General features: G+C 47.0%; 1 protein-coding gene across 11 annotated transcripts in view; it reads left to right on the forward strand.

Moving 5' to 3' along the window:
• Window positions 1–23,050, forward strand: part of CELF4 (CUGBP Elav-like family member 4) — an 888,080-nt gene that overhangs the window by 807,646 nt on the left and 57,384 nt on the right. For all 11 annotated transcript variants that reach the window (XM_066986951.1, XM_066986950.1, XM_066986953.1 and 8 more), the window contains exon 12: window positions 13,783–13,949. In XM_066986951.1, the coding sequence (XP_066843052.1) occupies window positions 13,783–13,910 (128 nt within the window). In that variant the 3' untranslated portion in view covers window positions 13,911–13,949. Of the gene's footprint in view, window positions 1–13,782; window positions 13,950–23,050 lie in introns of those variants that run through there.

Below are 23,050 nucleotides of genomic sequence, written 5' to 3' on the forward strand. Positions count from 1 at the left end.
GCCTCTAGGGTCGCAGTAGATTTTCCATCCCATTTTCTCATGTCCTCTCCATGGTCACGTAGGTAAAACCACAAGGTGGCGCGGTGTGTGTGCCCACCATATTGTCTTCCTTGCATAGATGAATGTTTACCCCTAATAGCTGAGACATTAGTTTGTACAGGTGGGGAGGAAAATAATCTCTCTTCAAGTTGGTGGATCTTTTCAGAAAGTTTCTCCAAAGTATTCTCTTTTAGCTGGTGGACACTGGTTCGTTCAGGTGGAGGGGAGGATAAATTCTCTTTAAGTTGGTGGACCTCTTCAGAGAGTTTCTCCACAGCTGAGACGCAGGCCTGTAGGGAAGAGGAGAGATTTCCTTCGTACTGCCGGAGTATTTTAGTCACTTCATTCACTGTGGGATTCTCCTCCGCTTTCCAGGCTAGTATTGCCAATGAGCTGGCATATGATGATGGTGCACTCTGTACAAACTTCCGCCACATGGGTAGTGTACAACGGACTGCATCTGGATCTGCGGATGTTTGTGCGTCGTCTAGGTCCTTATAAATGACTTCCCGTACGGCCAATTCCCTCAGGTACTGAATTCCCTTCTCCATGGTGGTCCATTTGCCTGGTAGACATACAAGTTCTTCCTTGAAGGGATACCTTTCCTGCACAGCTGACAGGAGACGCCTCCAGAGGCTGCGAGATCGTGCTCCATCTCCAATTGCTTTGTCAATGCATGCGTCCCTAGCAAGGGATCCCAGCCGCCTGGCTTCCTTGCTCTCTAATTCCACATAATTGGCTCCGGTGTCCCAGCACCGGAGCAGCCAGGTGACAAGCTGCTCGCCTATACAGCGACCAAAATCTTTTCGCACATCTCGTAGCTCACGCTGGTATAGAGTCCGGGTAGTTACTGTTGATTTTTCGACATCCCCATCCTCATCTTCAGTCTCCTGCACCTTTGATGGCCCAGCCTCGTCTTCACTATGCCCAGACTTAGCAGAAGACTGTCTGCGTTCTAAACGACCTGAGCCTCTATACCATTTTTTCACCTTGTCTACAGGGGCAACTTGCACTGCTACAGCTCGTTTCTCTAACCCAGACACAGGGTCTGCCACAGGGGTTGGAATACCCTCTGCGGGGTCAACTTGCACTGCTACAGCTCGTTTCTCTGACCCAGACACAGGGTCTGCCACAGGGGTTGGAATACCCTCTGCGGGGTCAACTTGCACTGCTACAGCTCGTTTCTCTGACCCAGCCACAGGAGTGGGAGCAGCTGCAGGAGCTGGAGCTGCTGCAGGGGCTGGAGTGGCTGCGGGAGCTGGAGCTGGAGCGGCTGCAGGGGCTGGAGCGGCTGCAGGAGCTGGAGCTGGAGCAGCTGCAGGGGCTGGAGCTACTGCAGGAGCTGGAGCTAGAGCTGGAGCGGCTGCAGGAGCTGGAGCGGCTGCAGGAGCTGCAGCTGGAGTGGCTGCAGGAGCTGGAGCGGCTGCAGGAGCTGGAGCTGGAGCAGCTGCAGGAGCCGGAGCTGGAGCGGCTGCAGGAGCTGGAGCTGGAGCGGCTGCAGGAGCTGGAGCTGGAGTGGCTGCAGGAGCTGGAACTGGAGCAGCTGGAGTGGCTGCAGGAGCTGGAACTGGAGCAGCTGCAGGAGCTGCAGCTGGAGCGGCTGCAGGAGCTGGAGCGGCTGCAGGAGCTGGAGCTGGAGTGGCTGCAGGAGCTGGAGCGGCTGCAGGAGCTGGACCTGGAACGGCTGCAGGAGCTGGACCTGGAACGGCTGCAGGAGCGGGAGCTAGGTTGATAGTAGCATCAATTGCAGCTCGATAGGCACAAGCCAGACCCCAGCACGCTACAGTGATTTGTGTCACTTTGGAACTGCCAGAGTCATGACACCTTTTTTTCAAGCATTCTGCCAGCTTTTTAGGATTTTGCAGTTGTTCAGGGGTGAATGTCCAAAACACTGGAGGTGACCACTGCTCTAGAAACCTGCCCATATCCTCCCACACTCCCTGCCACTCGCAACTATCCCGCCTCAAGACAGATCTCCGGATGAGATTCCTAAGTAGTTGTTTAACCCTCCACAAAACCTGAAGCGCATTCAGGAGACATAACAACAAGAGCAGGCTGGTCTGAGTATCCCAAGGATATTCAACATCTCGGAGAACCACCGTGACTAGCTCGGGGGATAAGAGGGTGGTGGTGAAGGAGAAAGGGAGAGTGAACAGGTAGGGAAACATGTCTTCCCCTGTCCCCTCCACAGATTGGCTCCCTAACGAAAACAGGCAATAGGTGTAATTGCTAATAGTTTCCGAGATATGGTTTCCAAAGTATAGAGTCGATGTCAGTGCTGAGTACAAATACCAGGTTAAAGTCGTGACCAGATATTTCATCATTTCATAAGCCATTGTTACACTGCACAGTACCATAACAATCTTAAACCAGGGCCCGGAAAGGATAAACAGTGCAACAGGGAGCACATACAGAAAGTAACGCACCATAAAACTCAATTTGGAATACAGGTACAGCAGACTGGAGATTAAGGCAATCAACATCGTGACTAGCAACTATTAAGCAGGTCCAATACTTATACCAATTTTAGTTTAACACACTCTGGTCAAATTTGTCAATATCTCAACCCTTCGAGCCCCACGTTGGGCGCCAAAAGGGCTGTTGTGGTTTAACCCGGCTGGCAGCTAAACACCACACAGCCGTTCGCTCACCCTCCCCCCTCCCTCTCTGGGATGGGGGAGAGAAACGGGAAAGTGAAGCCTGTGAGTTGAGATAAAGACAGTTTATTAAGACAGGAATATAATAATAACAATAATAATAATAATAGTGATAATGATAATAGTATTAATAATAATAATGTGTAAGAAAACAAGTGATGCACAATGCAATTGCTCACCACCCGCTGACCGATGCCCAGCCTATCCCCGAGCAGCCGGCCCCCCACCCCGGCCAGCCACCCCTATATATTGTTTAGCACGACGTCAGATGGTATGGAATACCCCTTTGGCCAGTTTGGGTCAGCTGTTCTGGGTCTGTCCCCTCCCAGATCCTGCTGCACCCCCAGCCTGCTCGCTGGCAGGACAGAGCGAGAAGCCGAAAAGTCCTTGGCCTGGTGTAAACACTGCTCTGCAACAATTAAAACATCAGCATGTTATCAGCGCTTTTCTCATCCTAATCCAAAACATAGCACCCTACCAGCTACTAGGAGGGAAAATTAACTCTGTCCTAACTGGAACCAGGACACAGGTTCAAACCTTCTGCTTGTCATAGCATCCCTTTTAGAAAATCTCTTAATCAAGATTTCATGTGATAGGTGCTCCACCCCTATTGCTGAACAAGATGTTCCAAAATAGTTAATTACCTTCACTATTTAAAAAATGCAGACTCAGTGCAGACTCAGTGTCTTATTTCCATTTTAAATTTGTCAAATGTCTGCTTCCATCCAGTGGAAATCGTCAAACTATTTTTTTTCTGTATTAAAAAAAAAAACAAAACACAAACATTCTATTAGAAATTATTTATAGACTATGATTGGAAGACTGTTTAACCTTCTCTTCAATAAACTGTGGCAACTCTTGTTACTTTTTCAGACCTAGAATTATTCTTGCAGTTCTGCATAATTCTTAGACTTTTTTTTTTTTTTAAGAGAAATCACCTGAACTAAATGTAGAATTCCAATATGGACCTTTAATGAACCATATTCATAGGTAACATCTCCTCACTATTTCTAGAGGATAATCTCCAAAGACTGGCTTTATCCAGAGAATGTACCGAGCCCTATAAGTATTTTAGCATAATCCTGAGAGCTCGTGTATTTGGCTTTTACCAAGATACTTATGTTCTTGTTATAAGCACTGTTTTCTATTGTAGAATTCTTCTTTTTATGAGCTATCCACCTGCTTTTTCCTGTGGATACTTAATTTTACATTTTGTTGGGTTAAAATGAACACTCTCTGACTGAATCCAGCCTACACAGTGACCCAGGTCAGCCTGACTTACTTCTGTCATTATTTAACACTTTTAGTATGACTGGCAAATTTTACCAGTAATTACTTTAGATATCTTACAGGTAGCGTTAGAGAAACTGAGTAGCACAGAGATTTCAGCATGCTCCTGGAGGACCTACTAGAAACTCCTCAATATTATAAGTCACAATTTACAATTTTTTTCAGTGGTGTATCAGTTATCCAATTTTTTAGAAGTTTAATATGGGCTGCTTTCATCTTCTGTAAAGAAAATCTCTGTCAAATGCTCTAGAAGGGTTTAAGTAAACTTTATGAAAATTTACTTTATTAACCAAACTTGCAATTTCATGAAATCAGATTCATTTGATAGATTGTATTTTCCATGAAACCATGCTGATTAATATTAATTGTACACCACTTATTTTTTTATCATATTATCTCATGTCAAGATTTTCATAGTTTTACTTAGGCTTATAAAAGATTAACTAATTTTACCAGGTCATCTGGTTTACATCCTTGAAAATTAAGAATAGATTTTTTTCTGGAGCACTTTGAAGCTTTTCTAATATTCCATAAATATCTAAAATGAATATAAATGATTCAGCAAATTTCTGAGACAATTCTTTGAATATTCTGGGGTTCCAATTATCCAACAGATTTGAAATATTTAATAGTAGTTGTTTAGCATAGTCATCAGTTAAAAACTGTTCGTACGTTACAAAATGGGTGGGTGGGTGGATGGATGGATGGATGGATTGGATAACTAGATAGACAGATCTCACTTGGAAATGATTAAGCATCAGTGGAAGGTTAAATATTCCAAAAAGTCATCCTACACTATTAGACACTGGAAAACAGCTGAAGTGCTATGCCCTTGATCTGCAGACATGCTCTTTTACTCAGTATTCCACTACCTATAAATCACCGTACAATACAATACCTTCCAATGCACACATACATTATAGAGCTACTTACATATGGATTGTATCCTGAAATTCATTACAGCACTAAAAAAAATGCAAGACAGCAGCTAGTACATTGTGTAAAGAACATAGCAAGGTAAAGACCTTGCAAGGCAATTAAAGGGAAGCCTCCATTCTCTGATAAGACTAATAAACATGGGAAAAGAGAAACTGAACAGTCTTAGAAATGAAATGTACTGAGGTAGCGAGGAACTGCAGGGCAGCAGGTCAGCTCCCAATGGAGAGAGAAGAGTGGGAGTTCCTCCCCAGCACCCTTTCCCCAGAGAAGGCCCCAGTGATTTGAGCACCTCATAGTTGCCTTCCCACCAGAAAATGCCTTCTTGCCATTCCTAGATCTGCCCCTTCACTGGTTAGTAACAAAAGCAAGGAACCCAAGCTCTGATGGGACAATGATATTAATAGCCAATTATATTAATATGCAATTCCTTAACTACTAACACAAGCGTTTGGGAGAAGGAAAAGAACAGGGCCATTGATCTAAACAATTGCCAGTGTTTTCTGCAGCTTCCTCCATCTTAGTAGTCTGGTCCAGGCCCCCTCCTATCTCCTCGGTAGCAACACTTTGGGTGCAAGAGAAGCAAGGGGCATGGACTTTTCCTGCACTGATACTCAGCATATGTGCACCATGTTTCTTCTCTCTCACTTCACGGGAATTTGCCTTCCACAGGCTGAGGCAGATTCTGCAGACCACAGTATTTTCCTCTTTTCTTACTCTTATTACTCTCTGCTGAGACGAGCATGGGTTGAATGACAAGGTGGAAGAGTTCAGAAGAATAAGATCCTTTCCTTAGCTAGTGACATTCTTAACTGGAGCAACAAGAAGTGCTAGGAAAGATCCCTCGTGGCTGTCAGAGAAATAGACTGACAGCCAGAACCAAAACGGTGCATCTCTAGCCAAAAAAGCCAATGAGCACCAATGTCTATATTTCCATTGCAATCTCTTGTGAAATGCATCACTGAGATACTAGTTTTGTGCAGCAAGCACATGGCATATATATCCAGTAACTCTTCTTAGTTTTAGGACAAGTTAAATATTTGTTTCTTTGAGGTTTCCTATTTTCCTTTCCACTGCCTGAGACCAGCCTACTTATGTAAATGGACCTGCTGTAGGACTGTCTGCCCCCAGTTCAGGAGTCTGGATCAAAAGTTGGCATCTGGACCTGTCACTGACCATGGTCTTGACTTCTAATTTTGGGTATGCTCAGTGTACTTAACAAGCTTTGGGCTGCATCCAGAGAAGGGTTTCTGCTGAAGAGAGGCAGCAAGTTATTCCAACCTGGTAGCAGATCATCAAAAGCCTGTTTTGCACATTGACTGCTAATTCTCCTTGCAGCATGCAAAGAGAAACAGAAAACTCACAAAGGCCAATTAGGGATCCATGGGAACCTAACGATGTGCTCATTCAGGACTGTTCTTAGAGCACAAACTAATTCATGGCCATGCAGAGACACTACTCACTGTGAATGAAAAGTTTACAGTTACAAAACAGTCTTCAAACGCACTCTGAGATAGATTGCAAATTCCCTTCTTTATCATGTCAGCCTATTAAAACAGAAAAACAGCCCGTAAGTAATATCAGCTACATAAAGCCAATGGTGATCATGCTGGTGTCTTGAGGAAGGCATGAAGCTCCCTCAGCAAGCCACACTACCAAGATTTTCTGTGGAAGAAATGGGGAGTTAAACCAAAGCTCCCTCCAGGATGCTACCCCAGTTTCCACCTGTAGTAAAAGTTATGCAGGAAAAGAGCAGGACAGGAGAAGCCATGGACTCCAATGTCAGTACCTTCCTGGAAGTTGCTGTGCAGACTCAGGAAGATTAGATGCCCTGAGCTGCAATCCCAGCACATTTCTTGATTCTTTGCTGCTTTGATAAATCATTTATTAGAGCAGCCTTTTTACATAATCCCTGGGAAGAAAAAAAAAAAAAACCACCAACAAAAAAAGCATAAAATAGATTTATCACAAAATTCTGTCCTCCTACCAACCATCTTCGACCAGGACATATATTTCTCTGATTATTAATTAACTGATGCACAGAAACAGCTTTGAGATTTTTAACCTCTCCCTTTCTCTTTTGTCCTTCAAGAGCATAGATGACAATGCAGGGGTGGTATTCAAAATACAGATAGCTTCTCGAGCAATGGAAGTACAAGCATCGTGCATTGAGCCCTGTAGTTATGAACTCAAGCATTAAAGCCATTCAGAAAGCAAGCATGTAAGCTATTTTCCAGGTACACTCATTCTGTCCTTAGTCATACATGTTTAAATCTGGCATAGCACCAGAAGAGTAACAAAGCTGGTTAACTGTCAACAGTGCACATAACAAAACATACTGTCATATAATCTATCAGTAGACGTTTGATCTGCAAAGAGAAAGGAATATATTGTTATCATGGCTTCTCTATCTGCTTATCCCTTATCATTGTGAAATCTCAACTCTCAGGATAAGCTATAGCTCTTCTTCTTTTTGGAGTCCATCCAAATATCCTCAACAACATGAAATACAACTCCACATAAATAACATGAAGGGGGAAAGCTGAATGCATCAACAACTTCTGAGCATATCAAGCCCCCTGAAACTAAAACAGTCAAATGAAGCTAGAGGCATTAGCTGCTATGTCCCTAGGATGTGCTTACAAAGAAAATGCACAATTATTGGCATTTTCCCTCCTCCTTCTCTCTCCACAGCCCACCCAACACAGTCCCTCCACCCTCAGCAGCTAGACAGTAGAGATTTCTTATATTACAGCAGTGGAGTCCTGGGCTGCCCAGGGAAGTGGTTGAGTCACCATCCCTGGAGGTCTTTAAAAGACATTTAGATGTTGAACTTAGTGATATGGTTTAGCGGAGGACTTGTTAGTCTTAGGTCAGAGGTTGGACTAGGTGATCTTGGAGGTCTCTTCCAACCTAGACGATTCTGTGATTCTGTGGATATCAGGACAACTAATGAGAATAAAATAACTAATACAAATCCAGTCCAGATCTGTGGGCAACTAATATACCAACAGCATCAAAGTACAGCTCTCAGCTTCATTATCTGCTCTAAATGAAATATAGTGAGCAAATGCACTTCTAATCTCTCTTATTAGTCCCATTTTTTTAAAAATGCTGTATTATTTACAGCTTTTCACAGAATGAGGAAATGGCCCTAGATTTCCATCTGAAAAGCAAAATGATTGTAAAAAATAGAGTAGCTTTGTGAGCTTATCTAAAGGCAGGGTATTTTGCAGGGGTCCAAACGTATCAACATCCCAGTACCAGGACTTATCACCCAATTAAAGGCCTTGTCTTGGCAAAAGTAGAGAAATAGTAGACTTCCATCACACCTGGCAGTAAGTTGCGCAATCGCCACCACTTGTCAGTTGCACAATCGCCAGCACTTGTTCTCGTGGGAGACTTCAACTTCCCAGGCATGTCCTGGAAATACAGTACAGCTCAGAGGAAGCAGTCTAGGAGGATTCTGGAGAGTGTGGAAGATAGCTTCCTGGTGCAGCTGGTTAGAGAGCCTACCAGGGGAGGTGCCCCGCTAGACCTTCTGTTCACAAACAGTGATGGACTGGTGGGAGATGTGGTGGTCGGGAGCTGTCTTGGGCAGAGTGACCACGAAATGGTAGAGTTCTCTATTCTTGGCGAAGTCAGGAAGGGGACCAGTAAAACCGCTGTATTGGACTTCCGGAGGGCTGACTTTGAGCTGTTCAGGACACTGTTTGGCAGAGTCCCTTGGGAGGCAGTTCTGAAGGGCAGAGGAGTCCAGGAAGGCTGGGCACTCCTCAAGAAGGAAATCTTAATGGCTCAGGAGCGGTCTGTCCCCATGTGCCCAAAGACGAGCCGGCGCGGAAGAAGACTGGCCTGGCTGAACAGAGAGTTGTGGCTTGAGCTTAGGAGAAAAAAGAGGGTTTATAATCTTTGGAGAAGAGGGCAGGCCGCTCAGGAGGACTATAAGGATGTTGCAAGGCTGTGCAGGGACAAAATTAGAAAGGCCAAAGCTCATCTGGAGCTCAATCTGGCTACCGCCGTTAAAGATAACAAAAAATGTTTTTACAAATACATCAACACAAAAAGGAGGACAAAGGAGAATCTCCATCTTTTACTGGATGCAGGGGGAAACTTAGTGACAAGAGATGAGGAAAAGGCTGAGGTGCTTAATGCCTTCATTGCCCCAGTCTTTAGCGGCAAGACCAGTTGTTCTCTGGATACCCAGTACCCTGAGCTGGTGGAAGGGGATGGGGAGCAGAATGTGGCCTTCATAATCCGTGAGAAAATGGTTGGCGACCTGCTACAGCACTTAGATGTACGCAAGTCGATGGGGCCGGATGGGATCCACCCGAGGGTACTGAGAGAACTGGCAGAAGAGCTGTCCAATCCACTTTCCATCATTTTTCAGCAGTCCTGGCTACCAGGGGAGGTCCCAGTCGACTGGCGGCTAGCAAACGTGACGCCCATCTACAAGAAGGGCCGGAGGGTAGACCTGGGGAACTATAGGCCTGTCAGTTTGACTTCAGTGCCAGGGAAGCTCGTGGAGCAGATTATCTTGAGTGTCATCACGCGGCACTTGCAGGGCAAGCAGGCGATCAGGCCCAGTCAGCATGGGTTTATGAAAGGCAGGTCCTGCTTGACGAACCTGATCTCCTTCTATGACAAAGTGACGCGCGTGGTGGATGAGGGAAAGGCTGTGGATGTGGTCTACCTTGACATCAGTAAGGCTTTTGACACCGTTTCCCACAGCATTCTCCTGAAGAAACTGGCTGCTCGTGGCTTGGACTGGCGTACGCTTCGTTGGGTTAAAAACTGGCTGGGTAGCCGGGCCCAAAGAGTTGTGGTGAATGGAGTCAAATCCAGTTGGAGGCCGGTTTCTAGTGGAGTCCCCCAGGGCTCAGTACTGGGGCCAGTCCTCTTCAATATCTTTATCGATGACCTGGATGAGGGGATCGAGTGCACCCTCAGTAAGTTTGCAGACGACACCAAGTTAGGTGCATGTGTCAATCTGCTCGAGGGTAGGAAGGCTCTGCAGGAGGATCTGGATAGGCTGGACCGATGGGCTGAGGCCAACTGTATGAAGTTCAACAAGGCCAAGTGCCGGGTCCTGCACCTGGGGCACAACAACCCCAAGCAGAGCTACAGGCTGGGAGATGAGTGGCTGGAAAGCTGCCTGGCAGAGAAGGACCTGGGAGTACTGGTTGATAGTCGGCTGAATATGAGCCAGCAGTGTGCTCAGGTGGCCAAGAAGGCCAACAGCATCCTGGCTTGTATCAGAAGCAGTGTGGGCAGCAGGGCTAGGGAAGTGATTGTCCCCCTGTACTTGGATCTGGTGAGGCCGCACCTCGAGTACTGTGTTCACTTTTGGGCCCCTCACTACAGGAAGGAGATCGGGGTGCTCGAGCGTGTCCAGAGAAGGGCAATGAAGCTGGTGAGGGGTCTGGAGAACAAGTCTTACGAGGAGCAGCTGAGGGAGCTGGGATTGTTCAGCCTGGAGAAGAGGAGGCTCAGGGGCGACCTTATCGCCCTCTATAGGTACATTAAAGGAGGCTGTAGCGAGGTGGGGATTGGTCTATTCTCCCACGTGCCTGGTGACAGGACGAGGGGGAATGGGCTAAAGTTGCGCCAGGGGAGGTTTAGGTTGGATGTTAGGAAGAACTTCTTTACTGAAAGGGTTGTTAGGCATTGGAATGGGCTGCCCAGGGAGGTGGTTGAGTCACCATCCCTGGAGGTCTTTAAAAGTCATTTAGATGTAGAGCTTAGTGATATGGTTTAGTGGAGGACTTGTTAGTGTTAGGTCAGAGGTTGGACTAGGTGATCTTGGAGGTCTCTTCCAACCTAGATGATTCTGTGATTCTATGATTCTGAGTATTTCTGGTGGGGCTTGTATACATAAGGATTTTGATTCAGCAATTAACAACACTGAGGAGTAACCCATACAGGCACTAGCCAGTTAGCACAATCTTACCTTGAGATGTGAGTCCCAGCTGCAGAACTGGTAAACCTTGGTTTAAGCTAGGTGCCTGCTTTCACTGCAGTCAGTGCTGATCCCTGGTAAACAGCCAGTGGGATTTATAGTGTGATTCGTTTGGGCACAGCTAGCAGTGTCGTCCCGCCCCCCCCCCCCCCAAAAAAAAAAAAAAGTTAAAAATTGTATTCTACACTCCACGGGGTGTATTGGCTAGACCTCTATTGATCCCAAGGATCTATTAGGATCCCAAGGTGATTTGCTCACAAATGGATGCCTGTGTAGGCACTCTCTAAATGTATGTGTTTAGCCAGTAGGAGGTACGTTGCAACAGGATCAGTCACAAGAGTAGAAATCAAAGTTTTCACAGGCAAGTTATGTTCTCTAAAGATGATATAAGCAATTGTGCAGCTGCAGCCAACTCAGCTTTGATATTTGGTAGCTGTGTCTATATTAGTAACGTAAACGTACCTGGCACTTTTCTTGAGCAGTGGTGCCAGCTGGCACAGAATGGCCCACACCCAAATTATTAAATCCTGTTACTTTCCAGAATATCATGGCAACCTCCAAGCGAACTACTGAAAACAGCTTCTGTCCTGTGCTAATACTCACGCTGCGTCCAGGAATTGTTTGGAGTTAGGCATAAGCCAAACTATGTCAAGAACCTTTCTAAAAATTCAGTGGCATAGATGATTGGGCTTCAGTTTCTCTGAACTTCCCTGGCACGTTTTTAGTGTACTGTTAGAGCTGATGGGTCTTGGACAGCAGTATTAACAGTCCAGAGGTGATTTTAAAAAGAACTGTCTTTCACTGCAGCTATATTCAAGGATGTGAGGTAGCTAGACAGCAAATTTCAAGTTGAAGATCGAGTAAAGCATTTCCAAAGGAGCTGCCAGCAGTATTTAAAGACTGAATCAACTCAGGTGAAATCAGGAAGTGCTTAGTTTATTCCTTTGCTGAGACCAAATCACAGGGCCTTGTTGACTGATAGATTATTCAACTAGTCACATGTAAACTGGGAACATTACCAGGTGCTTACTGGCTAAAAAGTAATTGCAAATGCAGATCCATTGCCATTTAATAATACGTAGGCTCATTACCATAACTCTCTAGTTTTCTGTCTAGAGATTCATGACTGCCATGAGGCTCGAGCAACACTTCTGCTCACACCTTCAGAGCTGCAGTGTTGGTACCTCCTCATCCAGGTGGCTGGCAGGATAACTGTGTGGAGAGCCAGTTACCTGGAGCCTCAGCTTCAAGAGGGGAGGATGAGGAGGGATGCCTGTTTATTTCATGGGCCTCCCTCTTAAAACCACATTTGCCACACTTAATAAACCTGTTGTCTCACTTTGAGGCTGAGATCATAGGTTTTATGACCTCTCATAAACCTTTGTTATTAGCCAAAGGCAGGGAGTACAGCTTCAATGCAAGAGTGAGGCGGTGTGTTTCTGTATATGTGTGTATTCGTGTGTGCGTGTCTTTTCCAAACAAAAGCCACCCTGTGTCATGTGTGAGCCTTGCTTTCGAGGAGGAACTAGACCAGAGAGGAGGTTCTGCTGAATGCAGTCACAGAACAGCCCAAGGCTGTAAACCATGTCTGGTGCTGTTGTCAGGAGCAGGTATATACCTGGCAGCAAATGCTCAGCATTATCTTTTTGAGGGGCTCTAAAGCTGTCTCTTCATTTCAGCCTGTCTGTCTAGAGACACTGGGTTTCTGGGGCTGATTTGTGCTGCCAGAGCTTTGCAGGGGTGGGAAAACAGATGGCTTTGTCTGGACTGTAGGCTTGTCCAGGCTAGACTTACCTAGAGTTTTTGCTCAGAAATATTTTTGGCGAAGAGGGACATTTCTGGCAAAGGTAGCACAGGCAATTCTTGTACAATGTGATGGCCCCCTGTCTCAGTCATATCTCAGTCTCCTGGTCACTCCAGCTAAAGTCATGTACAGTATGTGCAAACGAGGTCTCCTCCTGGAGCTAACATAAGAAAAAAAAAAGAAAAAAAAAAAGAAATTAAAAACCTTCCTCAAAGCTGAATGAGTTAGATGCATTGCATCTAGCTTGGTTCTGAGCTATCTTGCCTCTTCTGATCCTCTTCCACTGAGACAAAGAATAAGTGGCTCGTAGGTACAATATTCAATCACTATGGGTGCTTCTATTGCTGGATGGAGTCCATGGCTGATTAGATGGTGTGCTGGCAAGGTATGAAACTACTTACAGAAACCATGTTAGGAAAGCACTAGTGTTCATATTTCTCAACTGCAGCATCAACATAAAGTAAAGGTCTGCAGTAATTGACAGTTAATAAAGCTCCTCATATTCTTAAGTGGCCAACAATCAAACTATTCGTGCCAATGAATACCATAATGGAGAGCTTATTAAACTCACATTTTGCTTATATTGCCATAATAAGGAGGTAGCAGTAGGTATATCAGGTTCCCTTCATTTTGAATATTGGAAGGCAAAGGAAAGGTTATGTTGGGGAGTGAAGGAGGGTCTAGGAAGAGATGTTACCCAGTCACAACAGAGGAAAAAAGAACAAGACAGAGAACAAGTGCCTTGAGACCATGCATCACATCTGCTCTAGGGTTACCCAAATCTTTCTTGTGCTGGTACTGTGGCACCAGCCTTTGGATCCCCATGCTTCACATAGTCTCGTGTCTGAACTGGCACTCAGACCAGGCACAGCATCCTGGGACACCGATCTGTAACAACCCCTCCTACTCTCCATCCCCCATTGGCAACCTTCCTCTCCTCACTTTACTGCCTGTCTGCCCACCCTCCTACCTGCTCACTTCCTCCCTCCCGCCACCCTCACCCCCTTCCCCATGTTCATCCCCAGTGGTCATTGCATGTACATGCCTTGGCCCCCTTCAGCTCATTAAGCCCTCTGCCTTGCCTCATGTTTTGACAGGTTTTGTGAGTTTTGACAACCCTGCCAGTGCCCAAGCTGCCATCCAGGCTATGAATGGCTTCCAGATTGGCATGAAGAGGCTGAAGGTGCAGCTGAAGAGGCCAAAGGATGCTAATCGCCCCTACTGAAGGGTTGTGGGAACCACTGGATACAAAGCACTAGCACAGGTATCTGCATGGGGAAGGGGGTGTCAGCTGTGGTTGTAGCCTCTCCTTTGTGCTGTAGACCCCCAAAAAGATTCAGCTCTGCAACTCTCTGGCTTCTGCCTTTTCCACTTAGGCCTCTGGCTAGAGCCACACCACACAGACACCCACCCACACATAAACCAGAAACTGTTTGTGCCTCATTAGAAAGAGAGACGGAAGGATGCTTAACGACGGTTCCCTGCCCCAGTAGCATCCTTCATCTCTCCAAATTCTTCCTGGTCACTAGAGGGGAAGCAGCAGCTGTCCTGATTCCCCTTGCTCAGCCAAAGGCAGCATTTCTGGTGGCTGAAGAAAATCAGCAATTAAGCGATGGGACTGGGCTGCAGTTTAATCCCAGGTGACTGGACTGAGACAGTGTCTGTCTCAATAGCTCTGTGTTGCAAATGTTTCAAAGCATTCTTCATTCTTCATGCAGTATAGTCTGTATCCAATTTCATTCCAGCATAATAACTATATGTAAATATGTCTCCGTGACAACTAAATAACACCTAATTTCTTTGTTTCCAAGCCCAATGAATTAATAGGAGGATCCATGCTGTCATCTTGTTCAGTTGCTGTTAACTTCTGTATATAGATAAAACCCAAACAAAGCCAAGGAAGCTTTGCTTGAGTGAGGACCTAGACGTATCTGAATGAGGGTCTCATTGTAAGAATCAAGCACTTTGTGTTGTTGAAAAGGAGACAACTTGATGCTACAAGGAAACTTCCAATACATGTAACAGTGTCAAAAATATCAGAAGCAGCAGCTTGTTTCATTGGTATTCCAGCCTATTAGCAATAACAACAATGGAGATGTTTCCAAAAATTGAAACATTTTCCACCACTGACTGGCCTTTCCATTAGATAATTCTTAGAGAAATTAAATATATAAAATGTATGTGTTTGTTGCAGAGATGGCAAGTCTCTGCTGTTAAAGCCATTCCATACCAGAGATTCCCCAATAAACCCAGCACTTAGGGTCACCCTAAGCTGCAACAAGCAGTTTGCATGCCTAAGTTAGTGACAGAGAGATGGGTTAGGTAAGCTTTCTAGGCCATTACGACCATAACATCTAAGATTCAGTGATTTTAATTCAGGCCTTTTTGATTCACTTAAGGTTCAGGCAGAAAGTCCCCTTCTTCAACCCTCCCAAAGAACTATGAAGTGATCCAGTTTTTCACTGGTATCTCTAATATCTTTGAAAATACCCTATTGTGGTCTGCAGAGCAGTATCCTTTCTATTGAGAATTAAAGAATGGGATTAAAATGTCTTTGAAAGAGGTGCTGCACTGAACAAAACATGGAGCAGACTAAGAAAACTTCCAGTAAATGTATTAGGCGCATGTTCTAATTTCAAAGGGCCTTTTAGTATCTCTCTGGCAATAATGACTCAAGATACAACTTCCATAGTCCAGAATCTCCTTTATATGTGACTATATGAAGATAATTTTCAATGCATTTTCCCTCTTCATATACCTCTTTTCTTTTCCTTGCTTATGACAAGGCCTCTTGGAAGCTTGAAACCAAAATACGTTTCCATATCGAAATGCTTTTTGCTTCATCACACTGGGTTTTTTTACTGCAGGCTTTGCTCAGAAGTATTGGGAGAGAGCGGGAGATGCATGCATGCTATTTTGTTAAAGCAGGGACTGTCTTTGTTGGGGAGATTTTCAATAACACCTGCAAAGGGATGAAGGAACACATGTATCTCCCTAGTTGTTTGGCACCAAGCAATAGCTTTATATTGTAGCATAACTGTGAACAATGAGGACATGCTTGTTTCTTATGGTTGTGTAAGAAAGTGCAGGGCTGTAGACTCCAGTGTTGCTAAAGATCCATGGGTATGAGTCTGTGGTATTCTCCTTATCATGGATCATCATGAAGTGTTCTAGGTCTAGCTTTTCATAACCAGGCTGACTTTGAGGTCTTAGCTTGTTTCCCCCCAAAGAATCACTCAGTAGTTTTTGTGGTTTTGGTTTGGTTTGGTTTGGGTTTTTGCATCTAATAAAAGGGATTAGCCAAGTGTACGTGGCCCCTGGAGGGCACTTAAGGAGTGTATATAGCACAAGGAAGTTTCTGATTTAGCATAGGGGGTTTTCAGGTCAGACTGAAGAGGACATTTAGTGAAGGGCAAGGGTAGTCAAAACCTCGGAAGGGCTTAGATCCAAATCTCTCTTCAGCTTATTTGCTTTCCAGTGCTAGGAGACATCCATACCAGCACCCTAGAAGAAAACACAGGGTTTTTAGTCATGATGGCTCAATACAAGGCAGTTTCCAGCCAGGGCACAGGGCTAACCCCTCAGTAATTAGCCCTACTTAGAGATAGATCAGTTGTCCTTGGCTCAGCACTGTGTTATTGTACCCCATGGCTGGTTTCATGTGCAACCTCTAGTCAGCCACCAAAATACCACTGGGAGTCTCTGACACACCTACTCAGTAGACAGTAACATTAATACAACAATAAGTTTCCTAAAAACACTAGAGTAAAAGCCAGCTAGATCCATAGGCACAGATATCTACTGCAAGGGTAGAAAGCAGGTAGCTCCTTTAACTGGCAGAAACACAATAACTCCTGTATGGTTTTTATCTTCTTTTACTTTGGTCACAGCTCTTCAGTCCTTAGTTCCAATCTGAAGCATGTGAATAACCATATTGACATCAGGGCAATTACTCATGTGCTTCAAGAGTATGCTCAAGAAACTTTTTCATTGAAGATTTTCTAAGGAAAAGCTTTGTTTTATAAAAGTCCTTTCCAAAAATAAGAAGCTGCCAATAAAATCACAGGCAGCACCCAGTTTGATGTAATCCACCAGAGTGTTTTTTCTCAACCAAGAAAGCAAGCTATTTGCTCTATTTAATTCTGTATGCACTTTTTTTTAAACTTATAAATCTCCCTTTTGGGACACAAGCAGTCTAGGCCACAGTGATTCAAAGTCTTTTGTTTTCCTTGCAAGTGCTCTAAAGTTGTTCTCAAATACTGAAAGGGTCTCTGTGATGTGGCAGATCACAGTATCACAGTATCACAGATTTCTAGGTTGGAAGAGACCTCAAGATCATCGAGTCCAACCTCCGACCTAACACTAAGTACTCCACTAAACCATATCGCTAAGCTCTACATCTAAACGTCTTTTAAAGACCTCCAGGGATGGTGACTCCACCACCTCCCTGGGCAGCCCATTCCAATGCTTAATAACCCTTTCGGTAAAGAAGTACTTCCTAACATCCAACCTAAAACTCCCCTGTCGCAACTTTCGCCCATTCCCCCTCGTCCTGTCACCAGGCACGTAGGAGAACAGACCAACCCCCACCTCGCTACAGCCTCCTTTAAGGTAACTGTAGAGAGCGATAAGGTCGCCCCTGAGCCTCCTCTTCTCCAGGCTGAACAAGCCCAGCTCCCTCAGCCGCTCCTCGTAAGACTTGTACTCCAGACCCCTCACCAGCTTGGTCGCCCTTCTCTGGACTCGCTCGAGCACGTCCATGTCCTTCCTGTAGCGAGGGGCCCAAAACTGAACACAGTACTCGAGGTGCGGCCTCACCAGAGCCGAGTACAGGGGCACAATCACTTCCCTAGACCTGCTGGCCACACTGCTTCTTATGCAGGCCAGGATGCTGTTGGCCTTCTTGGCCACCTGGGCACACTGCTGGCTCATATTCAGCCGACTATCAACCAATACTCCCAGGTCCCTCTCGGCCAGGCAGCTTTCCAGCCACTCATCTCCCAGCCTGTAGCTCTGCTTGGGGTTGTTGCACCCCAGGTGCAGGACCCGGCACTTGGCCTTGTTGAACTTCATACAGTTGACCTCAGCCCATCGCTCCAGCCTATCCAGATCCTCCTGCAGAGCCTTCCTGCCCTCGAGCAGATCGACACACGCACTTAGCTTGGTGTCATCTGCAAACTTACTGAGGGTGCACTGGACGCCCTCATCCAGATCATCGATAAAGATATTAAAGAGGACCGGCCCCAGTACCGAACCCTGGGGGACACCACTAGTGACCGGCCTCCAACCAGATTTGACTCCATTCACCACAACTCTCTGGGCCCGGCTATCCAGCCAGTTTCTAACCCAGCGAAGCGTACGCCAGTCCAAGCCCCGAGCAGCCAGTTTCTTGAGGAGAATGTTGTGGGAAACGGTGTCAAAAGCCTTACTGAGGTCAAGGTAAACCACATCCACAGCCTTTCCCTCATCCACCAAGCGCGTCACTTTGTCATAGAAGGAGATCAGGTTCGTCAAGCAGGACCTGCCTTTCATAAACCCATGCTGACTGGGCCTGATCGCCTGCTTGCCCTGCAAGGGCCACGTGATGACCCTCAAGATAATCTGCTCCATGAGCTTTCCTGGCACTGAGGTCAAACTGACAGGCCTATAGTTCCCCAGGTCTGCCCTGCGGCCCTTCTTATAGATGGGCGTCACATTGGCTAGCCGCCAGTCAACTGGGACCTCCCCTGATAGCCAGGACTGCCGATAAATGATGGTAAGCGGCTCGGCCAGCTCCTCCGCCAGTTCTTTCAGTACCCTCGGGTGCATCCCATCCGGCCCCATCGACTTGCGCACATCCAAGCTCCGTAGCAGGTCGCCAACCATTTCCTCATGGATAGCGAAGGCCACGTCCTGCTCCCCATCCCCTTCCACCAGCTCAAGGCACTGGGTATCCAGAGAACAACCGGTATTGCCGCTAAAGACTGAGGCAAAGGCGGCATTAAGCACCTCAGCCTTTTCCTCATCCTTAGTAACTAGGTTTCCCCTCGCATCCAGTAAAGGATGGAGATTCTCCTTAGTCCTCCGTTTCGCGTTGATATATTTGTAAAAGGATTTTTTGTTGTCTTTAACGGCAGTAGCCAGGTTGAGCTCCAGATGAGCTTTGGCCTTTCTAATTTTCTCCCTGCACAGCCTCGCTACATCCTTGTAGTCCTCCTCAGTGGCCCGCCCTTTTTTCCAAAGATTATAAACCCTCTTTTTTCTGCTAAGCACAAGCCGCAACTCTCTGTTCAGCCAGGCCGGTCTTCTTCCACGCCGGCTCGTCTTTGGACACGTGGGGACGGACCGCTCCTGTGCCATCACGATTTCCTTCTTGAGGAGCGCCCAGCCTTCCTGGACTCCTCTGCCCTTCAGAACCGCCTCCCAAGGGACTCGGCCAACCAGCGTCCTGAGCAGCTCAAAGTCAGCCCTCCGGAAGTCCAAGACAGCAGTTTTACTGGTCCCCTTCCTGGCCTCGCCAAGAATAGAGAACTCTACCATTTCGTGGTCACTCTGCCCAAGACAGCTCCCGACCACCACATCTCCCACCAGTCCATCACTGTTTGTGAAGAGAAGGTCTAGCGGGGCACCACCCCTGGTAGGTTCGCTGACCAGCTGCGTCAGGAAGCTATCTCCCACACTCTCCAGAAACCTCCTAGACTGCTTTCTCTGTGCCGTGTTGTGTTTCCAGGATATGTCCGGGAAGTTGAAGTCCCCCACGAGGACAAGCGCCGACGATTTTGCAACTTCTGTCAGTTGCCTATAAAACTCCTCATCCGTCTCCTCATCCTGGTTCGGCGGTCTATAACAGACCCCGACCAGGAAGTTAGCCTTGCCGGCCTTCCCGCGGATCCTAACCCACAGGGATTCAACCTTATCATTCCCAGCCTGGAGTTCCACAACATCAACATCAAAAGATTCTCTAATGTAGAGAGCCACGCCACCACCCCCTCTGTGCTGCCTGTCCCTCCTGAAGAGCCGATAGCCAGGCATTGCAGCACTCCAGTCGTGGGAGCGGTCCCACCACGTCTCCGTGATGACAACCAAGTCGTAGCCTGCCTGCTGCACAATGGCTTCCAGCTCCTCCTGTTTGTTACCCATGCTGCGTGCATTAGTGTAGATGCACTTCAGCTGGGCCATCGCCTTCTTCCCTGGCCTAGCCATTGTTTCCCCCGGCACAGCTCCAACAAGCCTTGTTTGAGCCCCGTCCCCCTTCTTACCTAGTTTAAAGCGCTCTCTATGAGCCCCGCCAGCTCCTGGCCTAGGATCCGTTTTCCCCTTGGAGATAGGGACCCGTCTGGGGCCATCAGGCCGGGTGCCGAGTAAAGCTCCCCATGGTGAAAAAACCCAAAATTTTTGTGCTGGCACCAGCCTCTGAGCCACCTATTAACCACGGGAGCTTTCCATGTCCTCTCCGTGCCTCTCCCTTCCCCCGTAGGGATAGACGAAAACACCACCTGCACTCCCGCTCCCTCCACCAATCGTCCCAGCCCCCTATAGTCCTGTTTGATAGCCTTGAGGCTTCTCTTTTCAACATCGTCACTGCCAGCCTGGACTATCAAAAGCGGGTAATAGTCAGAGGGGCGAACCAGGTTTGGAAGCTTCCTGGTAATGTCTCTGACCCTGGCCCCAGGGAGGCAGCAGACTTCCCTATGTGTGGGGTCAGGCCGACAAATAGGGCCCTCCGTTCCCCTGAGGATGGAGTCGCCCACAACAATCACCCTTCTTTCTTTCTTGGTGGAGGCAGTCCTGAGGCGTGGAGTCAACTTCCTCACCTCAGGCATCCTCCTGGGTAGGCTTCCTACCTCATCCTCACCCACCGGTCTCTCCAGCTCCAGGGCCTCAAACCTATTGTTCAAGGGCACCTGGGAAGGCGGCACCGGAAGGGGAGGGCATCTCCTGCGAGGTCGAGCAGGGACCTGTCTCCATTCCTCCTCAATTCGCAGGTCCCCTCCCTCTGCCCGATGGCGACAGGGCAGGGGGTCCACCCCCCTTTGGAGCGTCTCACCCTGGTCCCCCTCCCTCCGGTCCTGCAGGGAGTCGCTCCACCAGTCTATCTCCCGCTCGCACTCCCTGATATCCCTCAACCTCTGCACCACAAGATAAGACCACAAGCTGCGTCAAGCAAAGCCCTGAAGAATTCAGATGGCAAAACATTTCCAAAATGGCTGCCTCTGTTCTCTTTTTTCTTTATAATTAAAGAGGTGGTTATAGCAGTGAAAAAAAAATAAATAAGGACTGTTGTGGTTTAACCCGGTCGGCAGCTAAGCACCACACAGCTGTTCGCTCTGGGATAGGGAGAGAATTAGAAAGAAATGAAAGCCTGTGGGTTGAGATAAAGACAGTTTATTAGGACAGAAAATAAAGGAAAATAATAATGATAATAGTACTACTAATAATAATGTGTACGAAACAAGTGATGCGCAATGCAACTGCCCACCACCCTGGCTAGCCACCCCTATATATTGTTCAGCATGACGTCAGATGGTATGGAATACCCCTTTGGCCAGTTTGGGTCAGCTGTCCTGGGTCTGTCCCCTCCCAGCTCCTGCTGCACCCCTAGCCTGCCCGCTGGCAGGACAGAGCGAGAAGCCGAAAAGTCCTTGGCCTGGTGTAAACACTGCTCTGCAACAATTAAAACATCAGGGTGTTATCAACACTTCTCATCCTAAATCCCAAACATAGCACCCTACCAGCTACTAAGAGGAAAATTAACTCTATCCTAACTGAAACCAGGACATATATCCACCCCTTATTCCATACCATTTATGTCATGCTTTCACTTCTGGAAACTGACTCCATTCACCTCCCTCAGCAGCTTCTGCAACTCGTCGTGTAGGACTCCATACAGCAGCCTTCCATCTCCGATGCTTTCCCACAATACGACAGGACCCATCAGTGAACAGGGCATATTGCTTCTCATTTTCCGGTAGCTTGTTGTACAGTGGGGCTTCTTCAGCACGAACCACCTCCTCCTCTGATGATATCCCCAAATATTTGCCTTCTGGCCAGTCCATAATCACCTCCAAGATTCCTGGGCGACTGGGGTTTCCTATTCGAGCCCACTGAGTAATCAGTGCAACCCACTTGCTCCATGTAGCATCAGTTGCATGATGTGTAGAGGGGACCCTTCCTTTGAACATCCAGCCTAGTACCGGCAGTCGGGGTGCCAGGAGGAGCTGCGCTTCAGTACCGACCACTTCCGAAGCAGATCGAACTCCTTCATATGCTGCCAATATCTCTTTTTCAGGTGGAGTGCAGCGGGCGTCAGATCCTCTGTATCCCCGATTCCAAAACCCCAGGGGTCGACCTCGAGTTTCCCCAGGCTCTTTCTGCCAGAGGCTCCAGGTGGGGCCATTCTCCCCGGCTGCAGTGTAGAGCACATTCTTTACATCTGGTCCTGTTCGAACTGGCCCAAGGGCTACTGCATGAATTATTTCCTGCTTAATTTGTTCAAAGGCTTGTCGTTGCTCAGGGCCCCATTTCAAATCATTCTTCTTACGGGTTACTTGGTAGAGCGGGTTAACAATCAGACTGTAATTTGGAATATGCATTCTCCAAAACCCCACGACACCTAGGAAAGTTTGTGTTTCTTTTTTGCTAGTTGGTGGAGACATAGCTGTTATTTTGTTGATCACATCCATTGGGATTTGACGACGTCCATCTTGCCATTTTATTCCTAAAAACTGGATCTCTCGTGCAGGTCCTTTGACTTCATTTTGTTTTATGGCAAAACCGGCCTTCAGAAGGATTTGGACTATTAATTCCCTTTCTCAAAAACTTCCTCTGCAGTGTCACCCCACACAATGATGTCATCGATGTACTGCAGGTGTTCAGGAGCTTCTCCCTGCTCCAGCACAGACTGGATCAGTCCATGGCAAATGGTAGGGCTGTGTTTCCAACCCTGGGGCAGCCGATTCCAGTTGTATTGGACACCCCTCCATGTAAAAGCAAACCATGGCCTGCACTCTGCTGCTAAAAGGATGGAAAAAAATGCATTAGCAATATCAATTGTGGCATACCACTTGGCTGCCTTTGATTCCAATTCGTACCGGAGTACTAGCATGTCTGGCACAGCAGCAATCCGTGGTGATGTGACTTCGTTCAGGCCACGATAGTCCACTCTTAGTCTCCACTCACCATGAGACTTTTGCACTGGCCATATCACAGAATCACAGAATCGTCTAGGTTGGAAGAGACCTCCAAGATCACCTAGTCCAACCTCTGACCTAACACTAACAAGTCCTCCACTAAACCATATCACTAAGCTCAACATCTAAACGTCTTTTAAAGACCTCCAGGGATGGTGACTCAACCACTTCCCTGGGCAGCCCATTCCAATGCCTA

This window comes from Anser cygnoides, chromosome 36 (genome assembly GCF_040182565.1).
Source record: "Anser cygnoides isolate HZ-2024a breed goose chromosome 36, Taihu_goose_T2T_genome, whole genome shotgun sequence".
NCBI classification, from domain to species: Eukaryota; Metazoa; Chordata; class Aves; order Anseriformes; family Anatidae; genus Anser; species Anser cygnoides.